This window comes from Branchiostoma lanceolatum, chromosome 3 (genome assembly GCF_035083965.1).
Source record: "Branchiostoma lanceolatum isolate klBraLanc5 chromosome 3, klBraLanc5.hap2, whole genome shotgun sequence".
Taxonomy (NCBI): Eukaryota; Metazoa; Chordata; class Leptocardii; order Amphioxiformes; family Branchiostomatidae; genus Branchiostoma; species Branchiostoma lanceolatum.
In genome coordinates, this window is record NC_089724.1 from 14,412,298 (window position 1) to 14,426,851 (window position 14,554).

Below are 14,554 nucleotides of genomic sequence, written 5' to 3' on the forward strand. Positions count from 1 at the left end.
GGTTTTGTTGCACTGTCAATCTTTCTATGCAAAACTAATCTAATCTATTCTAATCTACTCTACTCTAATGAAGTGAGTCAAAAAATGCGCAGCGTGATCCCAGGCTGGTGACGATCTCGCTGCAGGGCACTGCCGCGAACTCCAGGTCGGCCCGGAAAGTTAAGTCGCATCGACGTGGAATGGGGGTCCTGGAAGTCTTGAGTACGCTGCTGTAGATGCCCACTGCATTTTTGTAGTCCGTGTAGATACTGGTGAAAAGAGGGAAAGGCGTGCGATGAGGAAGGACCGCTCATGGAAGCTCGTCGCGAGAAGAAAGATGGCTGCCAAAGTCCCGCGGTTGTCTCGCGAGACCCCGCATCAATGGCGTGAAGTGGGGTGGTGGGGAGGGGGGCTGTCGTTCCGATCGCTGTAGACTCTCTGTGTGGATGTTATTGTGGCCGAAACTCAGGATCAGGCAGGAACGGGTGTGCAGTCCCCGGCTCAGGTGAAGAAAAAACTCGCTTCAGGACGCCGCCACGGATTACATGACAGTGTAGAGACAGCCGGAATCAGTCGCCGGGTGGGGCTCTAACTTATTAGGACTGCGAATCCATGTGTGGGCAACATTACTGGGAGTCCATTTGCACGCTACGGCAGTTCAGCACACCGCGGCCCTGTCTGAGTCCGCATTGGGCCCAACGAGGACGGCGTCCCGCAAGTTTCCTGGCAGGTTCGTGCGCCTCGATAGCTGGGGGACGCCGCACGGTAAGTTGAAATGCTTATGGCAGCTCGAGAGGGGAAAGTTTCCGACTGGAACATCGAGCGAAGGCGAGCCCAGCCGCGCCGTTCAGCACGGCGGATGCCGCAGAATAGAGGCGGCACGAGCGGAGGTCAGAGGTCGCTTCCTCCAGCGTAATTCCCTACGATTGGTCCAGACCAATCCTACTATAATGAGAGATAGCAGACTTCACACCTTATACCCATACTACTTTGTGATCATTCCAGTCCCACAGACAAAAATAGCAGCACTGAGGATGTATTGCAATGCTGTACTGTGTATATTGATAATCACAGACGCACACACATGCACAGACATATACTCAGACAGACAGACACACATACAGACAGACACAAAGACAGACAGACACACAGACAGACAAGCAAAAAACTATACCAGTACTTCACTTCCTGGGAGTAAATAAAGATGAGGCCTAATTAACATGTAAATCTATAAACCAACTGCTCTGTAACCTAATGAGATCAATGTAGGGTAAACATAAGATGCAAGTTTGAAAATCTCTGTCATGTTTCAATCTTACACTTCTGTTATGTCTCAGTCTTGGAATTTTGTTCAAAGAGAAAAGTTTCCTACCTGGTACAGGTGTGTGACCACCATGTCCACAAAGGCGTTGTCTGCGCCCGTGTGACTCCGCGCCATGTTCGTGCACGCTGTCAGGAGAAAGATGGCCTCCGACTGCTCCAGGTCACACAGTTTGTCCTCCATCTGAACCATCATGTCACTCTCTATTCAGACAAACACAACAGGTAATGTTGATCAACACTTTCCATCACCTTATCAGCCACATACAAGCAATCTAAAATCCAAACTACTAGCTGAGTGCATGTACCTGTTTCAAACCTGCCTAACCGCAATAACCAACATTTCAACATTGTCAGAGCCTATTTTTCAAACCTACTGTGCAAATTTTTTGTCATGAGAGGTCTTTTTCAGAAGTCTACATTCAGTTTAAACAATGGTACAGTGGGATAGAGTTCTACTACTAAAGCTCGGAAATCTATACATTTACAGATTTGAAGAGTCTAGTTGAGCATCTATATGTATTTGGACTATACTGGACTCCAAACCTGAGAATGGATTGCTTTATATACAAATATGCAGTTTTATTCCCACCTTGTAACAGTGCCTTGATCTGTGTTATGGTGGTGGCCTCCTCAGGTGGGCTGTCCTGGACGGTGTCCACGTGTAACAGCCACAGCAGCTGCCACTGCATGGTATGTGACAGCTGCTGGTAGGGGAGGTCCGACAGGAACTGCAACGCCCCCACCCTACGCACACAACAACAACAACAACAACATGGTGAGGTCATGATCAAGGGCAAAACTGTTGTCATAGTAGTCAAGGCTCTTCGATTCTAACAACTTGAAGGCAATCAGAGATGGCAGATGTCAATACCACCTTACCCATACTGATTTGTAATCCGGCTGCATTGTGTGTATATTGGGCATTGCAGAAACATACAAATGGACTGACAGGCAAGCACATTTTTAAACAATACTTCACTCCGTTTGCGGTGATATGATATATGTGAGAAGCAGTGCTACTGAAGTTTGTATTATATAAACATGATGAAGGATTTTACAACTGCAACTTAATTGGGCAATGTATGCATATCAATTATGAGATGGCAGACTGTACTGCAAACTCTCAGATGTTGATGAGTGCTCTCTGGCAGATCATAGAGAAACAGTACTGCAGAATTACACACACACACACACACTCAAACACACACACACACAGAGGCACACACACACACACACACACACAAACACACACACAGACAATTAAGACATATATACTACTTCGCTCCCTTGGGCTGGATTAACAATGTCTTACCTGGGTGCAGATAGAATGCACACTACCGAACGGTAGAAGAAGTGGTCATATTCCACTTGGAGTTTCCCTAGGGGCAGCTGTGCATCTCCTTGTGCATGCTCCAATCGCCCCTTACACAGCCTCCACACCTCTGACACATGTTGAATCGTGTGACTGGAGATACAGGGAAAATTTGGTTACTTTTACAAATGGCTTATTGAAAATCATGGGTACCAAGATGGATGCATATATGTGTGTAAATTATACACTCAACACAAAAATTTGATGGATCAAGTCTTTTTTTATTACTTCATCCATTGCGTTATATCATATATCATTGGAAAGTTTATTTATTTTGCTTTACAACAATATCGCTTGATCATACACTCATGGGTTGAGCACCAGGGTTACTAAATGTGAGTAGGCCACACAAAGAAACAGAAATTTTCTCTGATCATATGTATGTTGTTTCTTAATGATTACCTTTATTTGTTTTTTCACTGGAAAGCATGACTGTATGTTTTTTTAAAACTGATACTTCATTTGTTAAGATCACGCTTTTGTGCAATGAGCACTACGACTGATTTTGTGAGTGGGTTGCCCCAAAATGTGACGAAATTCCCCTGTCAACATCAGACAATATGATGTTAAAATCCTTTCCACACCTTTCAGTTCATACAGGCAGTGCCCATCTGTTTCTATAGCCATTGGGCCACACAGGCTCCTAGGGGTCTAATCCACTGTTAGTTATATCTAGGAAGATAAAATCTCTCACCGAACGAGCCTCCCAAGCCGTTTGACAAACTGTCTGTAGCGACTCCTGTTGAAGTTCCTCAGCCCTTCACTCAGCAGCTTGACCAGTGTGGAACACAGGGCAAATATCCACAGCATGTGCTGTTCTGTCACATCACTCACCACAATGTCGGAATCTGAGGGAACATTCATACAAATGTCATAAGTGGACAACATAATTTTCATTCTCTGCAAAAGGAATACTCTTTATATCAATTATAATACATTTTCAACTACTTTTTTTCCATAGAGATAGTCTTAAATATTTGCAACATGTGTCAGCTTACAAACAATGATGTTTAGTTTAAATCCAAAAAAAATGGAAAGATTTGGTTTATCTTAACAATTTCAAGCTTAGGATAGGATGGATTCCAGACTAATCCCAACACAGCGTGACCTCGGTTGGGGAGTGTTCGGGAGTTAAGTTGTGGAAGGTCCTGAATGTGTCATAGGGGCTATACCAGTAGCATGCAAAAACCCAGACTTTCATATCTTGAGGCAGAGTCAGTAGTAAACTGGTTAATTGTCATACATCATATACACAATAAAATACATCTACCCGAGGGCTAGATTGCATTGTACTGTACAACAAGGCTTGTAATCTTACTTGCACTTTAAAAATACATATGAGAAACTAGTAATCATTGCACCACTATACTACCGGTAGATCAACATGAATCATGCTAAAAACCAGTTAGAACAAAACCAGCAGTAACCTTACCTGAGAGATGTACGTTCATGATGTAACAGAAGAATCTGTTGAAGGGGAACTGTTGTAGTAACATGACAAGGTCGTTCTCGTGGAGAAGTGCCCAGGTGTCAGCTGAGTCATCTTCCTGCAGACAATCAAAACAACAACAAGACAAATCACAAACTGGTAGTATGATAGCAAAATAGATTTCATCAAGATAACATCAACTCTCATGTTGTCAGATACCCTGAGACTGTCACATTAAAAACAAGAGCTATCCCTACCATTTATAAATCATGACCATAGCATGTCCAGAACATGAGATGTCAAAACCCAAAGTACTGCTGCAGTATCATGGACAGTTGCTATTGGGTCCATAATCTGACAATTTCTTCATTTAGTTAATACCTACCAATATACCAAATGTCATAAAGATACATCCACGACTTCTTGGGTTACGTAGTTCACAAATAGACACACACATTATATTTCAAGTTAAAGAGTTGAAGCATAAACAAAGTTTAGCTTCCAGTATTCTCTATAACATATTTTGCCAGTCAGCTCTTTTACAGACTTGATAAGTTTCTATCATGAAGATTGACAAGCCTTAGAATAAAGGTCATGAAAATAAATAGTCAAGTGACACTGACCTCCTCTCCACCTTCATCTACTAAGGTCCAGTTGAGCGGGGCGTCGGCTTGTTCCTGTGTCTGTCCTGCTGCTTGCACCGGTTTCAGCAGCTTGAGAAGTTCCAGTCTACTCCTGCAGTTCAAAATAGTATCATTAGGGGGAGCAGCACTACAAACATCCTGGTTTGTTAATATGACTGAATAATTTTGAGGTCAAGTTCTCACAAATATACACTGTCATGTTGTGCCTCGTGTTTACTGTAACTGTTGTTTCCAAATACTAAAGAGTCAACAACAGCGAAAATGAAATAGAGAAGTGACAGAAAGAAATGAGAAGTAGTTTATGATGTGACAATAAGATAAAAAAAGTGATTAAACAAAGCCTAAGGTCAAAGCAGGTTGTCCTCCAAATCTAGTAAGGCAAATGCTTTTTTGCTAGCTCAGGGTGTAAGACAGTTGTAAGACACCAAGACTTTCTCTATGAATTACAGGAAATTAAAATGGTTTGCCTTATAATGCTTTACAGGAAAGAGGCATGTAGCCCCCCATACTTGGGCACAAAAAACAACAACGTTCCTTACAAATAACAAATGGAACCCATATTAAACCAGCTTGAACCCTGACACCCTTTTGGGTCCATAACCCATCCATGTGAAAGTCATACCTTATGGGGTTGAAGAGTGTGGCCAGCATGACCAGAAACTGGTGTACTTTAGCCGATGCCAGGTCGGTGGCATCATCCGGTAAAGGACAAGGCACTTGTATGAGAGAAGCAGCCCAGGCGCCCACCCCCGACGGACAGCGTAGCACGTGGTTCAGCAGGAACAGGTGGTCATGGAAGGTGGCCGCAGTCAGGAGACAGCAACACTGGCAGGAAATAACAATGGATTCAATAATACATCCTGTTTTATGATTAGAACAACTCTTCTTCAGCCAGACTTACAGCAGGGCCTGCATGCACTGTATATGTAGGACTGCCTACGCATTACAATACATTCAGTCAGACAGTCAATTAGGCAAAATGTGGAAGTCTCTCTACAAACTGCAGAGAAAAAAAAGTTTTCCCTATGGATAACAGCAAATCAAAAGAAATTTAGCTTGCCTACAACTTAACGAAAAGGGGCATGTATACCCACTTAGTGCAAAATGTACTCTGTCTGTGTTATATCTTATTTAGGTTGCAACTCTATTGATTTACAGACACATAAACACAATACATTATCCCAGTTTGTAAACGACAGTTTTTAAACATTGAAATTACTTAAACCACAAACTTGGCAAGTGGTTTCAAAGTATAATCAGCCCATTGGAAATCAACATTGATTTTTGGTAATCTAATTGGAAAAAAGATTCATGTACAACTTCATCAGCAAATACACTAATTGACAAATTACAGGTATAGGAAAACGTGATATTAGGACACAGCTCAACATACTAGTTTTTCTATCCATTTCTGAGTGTCCTCCAGGAATTGCTGGTCTCTGATTGGCCTGCGCTGGAATGTGAAGAGCACACTGATGCAGCTGCGCACTCTATCCCGCTCAGCTGTCAGGCTGGGGTCAACTAGAGCAAGAAAACAGAAATAAGAAAACTCTAATGAAAGATGATCTGCTCTGAATAGTGGTGTAATAGGATACCTGGAGAATTGGAAATACGGTTTGGTTCGTTTATCAATAGTTTTTTTATCCACAAATTTCTCATGCTTAGTGAGATGTAACCTCTAAGCAGATGTTGGGAGGATTGACTGTCACGACACGTGCAGTCAGGAAAAGAAAACACTCTTCTCTACAAACATCTGCTTTGAGATTACAGATGAGAGTAGAATTATGGTACTCACAGGGAGGCTTGACTGCAAGAATGCTCTTCCCTCCCCAAAGCTGCTAGGAGATTACACCTCACTAAGGATGAGAAACTTGTGGACTAAAACTATTGATAAACAAGGCAAACCAGACTTCCAATTCTCCAATCATCCTATTACACCACTTCTGCCTTACATGCTGCTATGCATTCACATAACTGTACAAAATAAGAGAACACAATAAGATGTGCAACGGTACTTACAGGTATCAGGGTTCGTACAGCCGGAGCTCAGCACCTGGTGCAAGTAGGTCTCCACCTGCAGCCGACACAGCATGGCGGAGTAGCCGGCCAGGGCATACATCTCGTGCACCTGCACACGGGTGTCGTGCAGGACCCTGCTCAGCTCTACGCATGCCACGCCAGACAGCTCCACCTGATGGTAGTTCTGGGTCTGACTCACCTTCACGTTGTCATGGCAATAACCCTGTCAATCAACCAAGTCAACACATGAACTTCATGCTGTCATGGCAACAACACTGTTAATCAATCAAGTCAGTGTATGACTATGAAGTTACTACTGGTGCAGCTTCAGATTGTCAACATGAATTAAGACTCCTGTCTGTAGTGTCTACTGCAGTCATTTTCCTCAGGTTTTGAATTTGAGTTAGTTAGGTTCCCATGACAACAGAAACCTGACTGGTGCAAAACTTTATTTGTTGACTTGATCAGTCAATCAATCAAGTCAACAAATGAAGTTTTTGTTGTCATAGGAACAACCTTGTCAATCAATCAATCAATGCAGTAAAAGTGATAACTAAGTCAAAACCTGAGGAAAGTTACGTAACAGTAGACAGGTTGCCACTACAGACATGATTGTTAATTCTTGGGTCAGTGGGACAAATAATACAAGGGACCACCACAAAGAGGCCACGTATGCCAAATGCAATAACCAGTTGGTCTTCATACAGGGATGGTCACTAGCATAGGTTTCATTGCATATAGAATGTGGACACCGTAAGTTCTTAAATTTGGTTCTGTTTTAGTGAAAAAGCCTGGTGAGAGAAAAAATTAAAGAACCTGTTATCATTTTATCCATGCAATTACATTTACCGTAATCATGCTGAAATTTCCTTGTTGCCTATTGACCTACCTGCGCTGTTACCACATGGTCAGTGGTGATCCACAGCTGGCCCTCTAGCTGTTCTTGTCGGGACTGTAGGTCGGTGATTCCAGCCTGCACCTCTGCGAGGCTGACCCGGCTGCGGTAATACTGCTGCACCAGCTGGTAGAACTCATGCTTGTTCTGATTGGTTTGCTGTAAGGAGGTTTGATTTGTACATGCGCATCAGTGCAAGTTGTATCAGCCACTTACAAGTGATTCCTAACACCTACCAAGGAGGTTATAGCTTCCTTGGTAGGTGTTAGGAATTCCTTATATGTAGCTGATACTTAGTTTTTGTCTGTAGGTGCAAGCAGCAGGCTATACAGACAAAAACTATGACTTATGTTAGAGACGGCAGATGCCTTCGTCCCCTTGCTCTTACAGATTTACAACCCCTTCAGTCTCACAATCGCGATGATTGTGCGATTTTTCGGGATTGCCCGATGTTTGCAGGTGCCCGAGCACCGTCAAATATTACACTTTCAATTGCACATTTTCATGCAAAAATGATAAGCAAGCCTCTGTTGATTTCAAAATCTGGTAACCTTGTGGTGATCAACAAAATTGGCAAAAGCTTGTTGACTGTGTGACAGGAACTTAAGGGATGAAATAGCAAGGCAACAGCCCACCTGTAAGAAACAGTCCACCCATTCCTCCAGCTGGGGGAGTAGGGGATTATCATACAGACTCTGCAGCTGTTCTTCAGTTAGCGGCTGGGCAAAACGCTCGGGTAGAATATCTTCACTGTGGGTTTCTTCTACGGACTGTGTAATAAACAAAACACAAGGTAATCAGAGATGGCATACTTCACCAATTTAGCTATAATGCTTTGCAACCCTTCTAGTCTCACAGATGGAACTAAGCAGTAAGGAACATGTTTGGCAACACTGTATTGTTGAATCACAGACATACAGCAGGGTACCACCACATCAAAAAAAGGTGAATCTTAAGAGATATATTAATGTAGCATATCAGTAATCCCCAAGGTATGCACATTACAGATATCCAGGTGTTCAAGACATTCTTGAGAAGGCCTTGATAACACTGTTTCTTTGATGTGGTGGTCTTATAATAATAGTAATATAAAGGTACCTGGCAGAATTATGAGAGTCGACGTTACATGCCAATTATCAAAATTTTTCCTAATTTTATCCTAACTGATATTACTTAAACACAAAAATTAGCAACCTTCTACCTTACCATGGAATAGGCATCTGTGCTTGCTGCTGGAAATTGTTCACTTTGGACACTGTCATCTTCCTCTTGTGCTTCTGTCAAGTTGACTGCACTTTTTACCTGGGTGTCCTCTGTAGTCACTTCTGTTCTACTTTCCTCCTTTACCACAGCATCAGGTCTATGTGTGGGCATTGACATTTCCTCACTAGGAGCTTCACTGAGTTCATCACTAGGTAAAACATCAGTTTGAGGGATTTCTGGTTGGAAAGTTTGGGTATCAGCAGCACTTTTTGTCACGGCATCTTCCATTTGGTTTTGCTCCTCTTCAACTTGCTCAAGTTTCTCGTCTTGTATGTCTACTTCTTCTGGGATTGTCACTTGATTGGAACTGCTAATGTCTGTGTCCTTGTCTTGTAGTTCAAGAGGATTTTCATCAGGAATATTGTCTGGAGCAGGTTTTGGTGGTATTTCTTCAGAAGTAAGATTAGCTTGTACATTCTCTTGTGTGTCTATGGGTTCCTTGAGGGATGAAATACCACCTGTTTCTTGTTCTTGTATGGTTACAGTTTTGTCTTCATTTCCAGTCGTTACACCTTTAGTGTCCTGCTCTTGTATGGATGTAATACTGTCTTTATTTTCTACCTGTTCTTCACTGATGTCTTCTGGCACAGTTCTGTTTTCCTCTGTGATACTGGTTGGATGATTCTCAGGCTTTGAGGTGATTGTTGCTCCTTCAGTGCTGGAGGACAGACAACAACAGATCCAACATTTACTGTGAGGGTTCGACAAGTTTAATCATTTTAATGGCCTGATGGCCCTGGGTCGGCAAAGACACTGATCAAGTCAGCCAACATTGTTGTGTGCTTGCTCAATTGGGTCATCACCATTTATCTAAGCATAGCTATTGGTCTTCTAGATTGCCAGTCTGTACATACAAATGTAGAAATTCGCATGTTTTAAGCATGTTTTTTTTGGTGCATTTTCTACGCCTTTCTAGTGGCGCTTTTTTTTCCTGTTCACCAGATTGAAAGATGGACCACTTCAAAGACATACAAAATGCAGCAAAACTTCCAGAACCTACAGCTGCTTGGAGATTGGATAGAGATACTTTTGACATATAAAGCCATTCCTAGTCAAAGACACTCAAAATACAAAGAATAGTTAGAGTCAAACCTGTCCAGCTGTCTTTGTCTAGTTGCAGAGTCATCTTTTCTTGAGACACGAATGACTGGAGCTGTGGGTGTCACTTTGGTCTTGACCTGGGAACATGTACAGGTACATGTAATCAATCCATGGTCAGCACAGTAAACTAACACTTACATGTGGACTTTTGATTCAATCAAACCATCATTTCTGATATTGTAGTATTAGGTAAATTCATCTATCATATCCATAAGGTTCCCAGGTTCCAACAGCTATCTTTTTTTACTTGAGGAGAGCCTGTGACAGCTCAAGCATGTTTAAGTATCCACCACACTTATCAACAAGTGTAGGCTTTAAGGGGTTGTTCCAAGTGTGACTGGATAAAACCAATCTGTCCAGTCTTACACACAGCTTACAAAAACTTACAATTCACTGGTTATACAAACAAACAAATACATGCACTATGTCCTGTGAATCCTTTGTATTTTCAGACTAAATATTTTAAAGATATTTCACAAATTATCTTTGATTTTATTATCAGTCTATACACTTGTATCTACTTAGCATTTTGGGCTTTTACAAAAGAGTTGTTGCCATGTCCTGCATAAATGATGTTGTTGCTGTAATTCAAGTCACATGACATCCTATCTGGACATGTCATGTGGATGACTCCAGCAAAGGGTGAATTTGTATTTTTTTCAGTTACAAGATACAGTTGAACATAACATCAAATTTTGCTATGATTTTTGAATGTGTATTATCATTTAAGGAGATAATAGCAAGTGTTATGAAATATCAATACCATCTTTGGGCAGAAGAATCTATCTTACTGTTTATGTCAGAAAAAGGGGAGTTCTGGGTAAAATTCTAGGTCGAAAAAAAGATTAAACCTAATCCCAGTTCGGTTTCTTTTACAGCTAGGTCATTATGTCTTTAAAGTGGAGCATCAAGATCACATCGAACTGTGTCTAGACCATCGTATTTTTCTTCATTTTCCCCACAGATGACGTTAACGCCCCCCAACTCAAGAACACTGTCGTCTGCTCCAAAAGACAACAAGACAAAGAAGCCATAATTTATCTTCCTTTTCTTCTTCTTCAATCATTTCACTTAAGCCGAGAGTAGCCACTTCTAAACATGACAAAAGAATACCGTGAAACACATATGGTAGTTCCTTCAATTCAGATTGTTCAAAAAGACAACAGTGAACCACTTTCGGTCACTCTTGCAAAACATAGGCTACGAAGTTTGATGCAAAAATCACAGAGACGATCACACTTCTAGACCGTATAACTCTACAAAATTACATAATATCAAAGATCGAAACATCGCATCGTCAACACGGTAATCTTGTAGTTGTCTAAGCTTCGCAGCTAACGCCAATGTTATCTGTGCCGTCCTAAAATCAACTTGTACGAACCTTAGTTTTTCTCGACCGCGGCTTTCGCTCTGCCTCCGCCATTTTGTCTATGTAACCTTTGACCCTTACAGCAACTTTGTCATGGGTTCTCAGATGACAGAATCTATTTTTAGCTCGGAATCTAATATCCAAGCAGATGTTTGGGTGAGAGATGGGTACGTTTTCACAGGACACCCGGCTTCTCCGAGAGTCACCCAGAAGCAGCTGGGCATTCAGAAACTATTCAAAGTCGTCACTGATTTTTCACCCAACATCTGCTTGGATATTACTCCGAATCATCAAGGACATCATGTTTTACCCTAGTCTGTATAACGCAAACTCCAGCTCACGGTCCGGGGGTTTCTCTCCCCCCGAGGCCGTTACAGGGCGGCGAGCGGTCACAGGAGGCTTGATTGAATTCAGGCTAGTTTTACCCACGCTAACTGCTTATTCAACCGAGTATGTGCGGTGTTAGTTTGCTTCGACCAGCTTATTTGTGTGTGCAGAAAATATCCACAGAAGTTATGAATGAATTTCTTTCAAGATTTGGGATCGCAAAACAAAAGAAAGAAGAGTTTTGGCCCATTCTATAACGTTATATAGAATAATTGGCATGTCACCACCTGTTTGGTTTGGTTTGGTTCGTTTTAATAGATGACGAGACGCTATGAGTATGATTTCTTTCCTTATTGAAATGATGAGAATTAGAGACCATTAGATCATACAAATCAGGCCGCCCTTCATTAAAGAATTATGACAAATCAGAAATTTCCGTTGGAAAAGTATTTTGGCGGGGTGTTAACGTTAACTGTTGAGGTCCAAGGGTCAGCTTAAACGTAAGCCGAAGTATGAAACGCTCGACCTCCAATGGCACAAGTTTGACCACAACCGTGTTAACGTCAACGTCGATCCGACGCCCCTCATGCCATCAGTTGAAGGGTGCACATACTAAACAACCCGCAAGACTTGAGAGACAGTTTAACATTTGCCAGGAATGTTATGTTTTCACTAGTTTCTATGCGTAGTTGTCTTATTATTTAGTTCATTTCTTTGTAAACTGATCAATCAGAAGAGTGGTTTGTACTAGGTTTTGTGGACAGCGGCATTGGGTCCAAGTGTGCCTGAAACCACTAGTCCAAGCAGAGGTTTGGTTTCGGCTTGTTTTCGACGTCTTTCTAGGCGTTTTTGTCGGGCTTTCTATTTTGTCGATGTAACGGTTTCTTTATGTCTCCAACTTCAACATAAAAACAAGACGAAACCCAACCTCTGCTTGGACCAGTGATTTCAGGCAAACTTGGACCCAATGCCGCTATCCACAAAACCTAGGAGGTTTGATAGGGAAGGAGGTTTGATAGGGAAATCACGACGGTAAATACCATACCCGCCTCCTACCTCCGCTCGGCCTTCATAAAAGGCAGAGGTTATAGTCTGAGTACCATCGTCCATAGTAACTGCAATATTTTCGCTTGCTAACCACACAAGTTGCGAAAAGATTGAGCCAGCGGTTACTACGGAGGATGGTACTCAGGCTATATAGGCCAAGTTACCGTTTTGCGCGTCTTTTTAGGCGTATTTAATGGGTTTTCCATTTTGTCAGGTTTTCTTTTTGTCCACAGTGACAGACTGTTCACAGTTGGATTTCAAGCCAAGCCTTGCCGGGGAGGAGTGATTTGATTTTTTTCGCCGCTTCTCTACCTATTTTTTTTTACCACAAGAAAAATAGTGCGGCAGTATCGAATCAGAAGTTGAGCTGATGTAGTAACTAGCTTTAATCAAGGAGGTTTAATTTCAAACCTCCTTGGATCAGTGAAGTTTGGTTTGGGTGCTACAGTCCGAGTCAATCGTCATGGTGACCTTCAACCGTGGTGCTCACTACACAGTGCGCATGTGCGACTTAATCGATGCAAGGAAGTTAAATTTAACCTCAGTGATCGATGTGAAACCACCCAGTTTCTTCGATCAGTGATGGTTTAGAAAGTCACCGGACAGTTTATCATTCACAATCATTGGAAAAATCTTCCACAGAGAAGGGCCAAATAATCTCCAAGCAGATCCACACCGGGCGCGAAAACTCGTATATGCTAGCCAGAGAAGGTCCAGTCAGCCAGAGAGGGTCCAATCAGCCTACAGGGCTGATTGGACCCTCTCTGGCTGACTGGACCATCTCTGGCTAGCATATATGATTTTCGCGCCCGGTGTGGATCTGCTTGGAGATTAGGGCCAAGTCTAGGGCCAACCGTTCAAGGGAAATATCGCGGTTGGTCACCAACCTCAATATTTCCCCTAAAATTCTGAATTGAGTATGTACCAAACGGCTTCACAACTGAAAGACTTTGGGAGTGTTAGATAGCCATGAAGAAATAAGTTGTTGCCATTCGAATCGACGGTCAAACTGGCGGATAATGATGACACGGATGACAAAGCCCCTACCAAAATTTCGCAGATTCTTCTGTGCGTCAATCGAATGCTTCATGATTTCGCTGGAAAACATTATTTCAGGGGTTTGTACATTTCACACGTGGTCCAAAGTTGGCCTGCATGGGAAATGCAAACATAAACAAGTCCTTGAAAAAAATCATAACTTGAAGGATGCATGCAGTGCTAGTGCAGGATGTCGGGTTTGCGGATTCGATGGGGTGGTCTACAGGGGTGGGCTAGTGGGGTGGGCTACCTCAGCATCTACCCTTTCTGGACCTCAAGGCTGTGCATGGGGGTTTGGCCTCATATGGAATTTCCTTGAAGAGGATCTGGGTCAAGCTGTGGGTGGGCTAGAGGGAAGGTAACAGCTGATCACCTGGCAGGTGGGGGGGGGGGGGTAGGTGCACCAAGACTGGTAGAAAACTAAACTTCTAAGTACTCAGTATACAATTAGGATTTTAGGGAAGAGCAAGGAGGTACAAGGGGAAATAAACTGAAAGTTGGATAGGACAGCTAGGGAATGAGAGAGCCTTTGTTTGACAAAATTTAAAACATATGTCTCACATTTTGACTAGAATGTACCTGAATGCATGTGCTTGTATACAATGTACAATGTATTTGTGGTTATGTGTGTCAGTGTGCATGAGCGTGGGTTGGAATGTTGTAAGTGTGTGTGTTTGTACAATGTATAGTGTTGCTTTTGTTGCTCATTTCTTTCTTGTAGCCACAATGCTACTGTCCTGTTGGTCTC

At 42.4% G+C, this 14,554-nt stretch overlaps 1 protein-coding gene across 2 annotated transcripts in view; it reads right to left on the minus strand.

The window, feature by feature from the left end:
* Positions 1 to 11,463, minus strand: part of LOC136430479 (ectopic P granules protein 5 homolog) — a 42,939-nt gene extending 31,476 nt beyond the window's left edge. For both annotated transcript variants that reach the window (XM_066421140.1, XM_066421139.1), the window contains exons 1-14: positions 11,407 to 11,463; positions 10,017 to 10,102; positions 8,868 to 9,582; positions 8,297 to 8,431; positions 7,656 to 7,820; positions 6,767 to 6,989; positions 6,141 to 6,268; positions 5,370 to 5,572; positions 4,727 to 4,838; positions 4,107 to 4,221; positions 3,369 to 3,522; positions 2,615 to 2,767; positions 1,892 to 2,046; positions 1,352 to 1,503 (exon numbers count right to left, since the gene is read on the minus strand). In XM_066421140.1, the coding sequence (XP_066277237.1) occupies positions 1,352 to 1,503; positions 1,892 to 2,046; positions 2,615 to 2,767; positions 3,369 to 3,522; positions 4,107 to 4,221; positions 4,727 to 4,838; positions 5,370 to 5,572; positions 6,141 to 6,268; positions 6,767 to 6,989; positions 7,656 to 7,820; positions 8,297 to 8,431; positions 8,868 to 9,582; positions 10,017 to 10,102; positions 11,407 to 11,448 (2,538 nt within the window). In that variant the 5' untranslated portion in view covers positions 11,449 to 11,463. The remainder of the gene's footprint in view (positions 1 to 1,351; positions 1,504 to 1,891; positions 2,047 to 2,614; positions 2,768 to 3,368; positions 3,523 to 4,106; positions 4,222 to 4,726; positions 4,839 to 5,369; positions 5,573 to 6,140; positions 6,269 to 6,766; positions 6,990 to 7,655; positions 7,821 to 8,296; positions 8,432 to 8,867; positions 9,583 to 10,016; positions 10,103 to 11,406) is intronic.
* Positions 11,464 to 14,554: the final 3,091 nt, after the last annotated feature.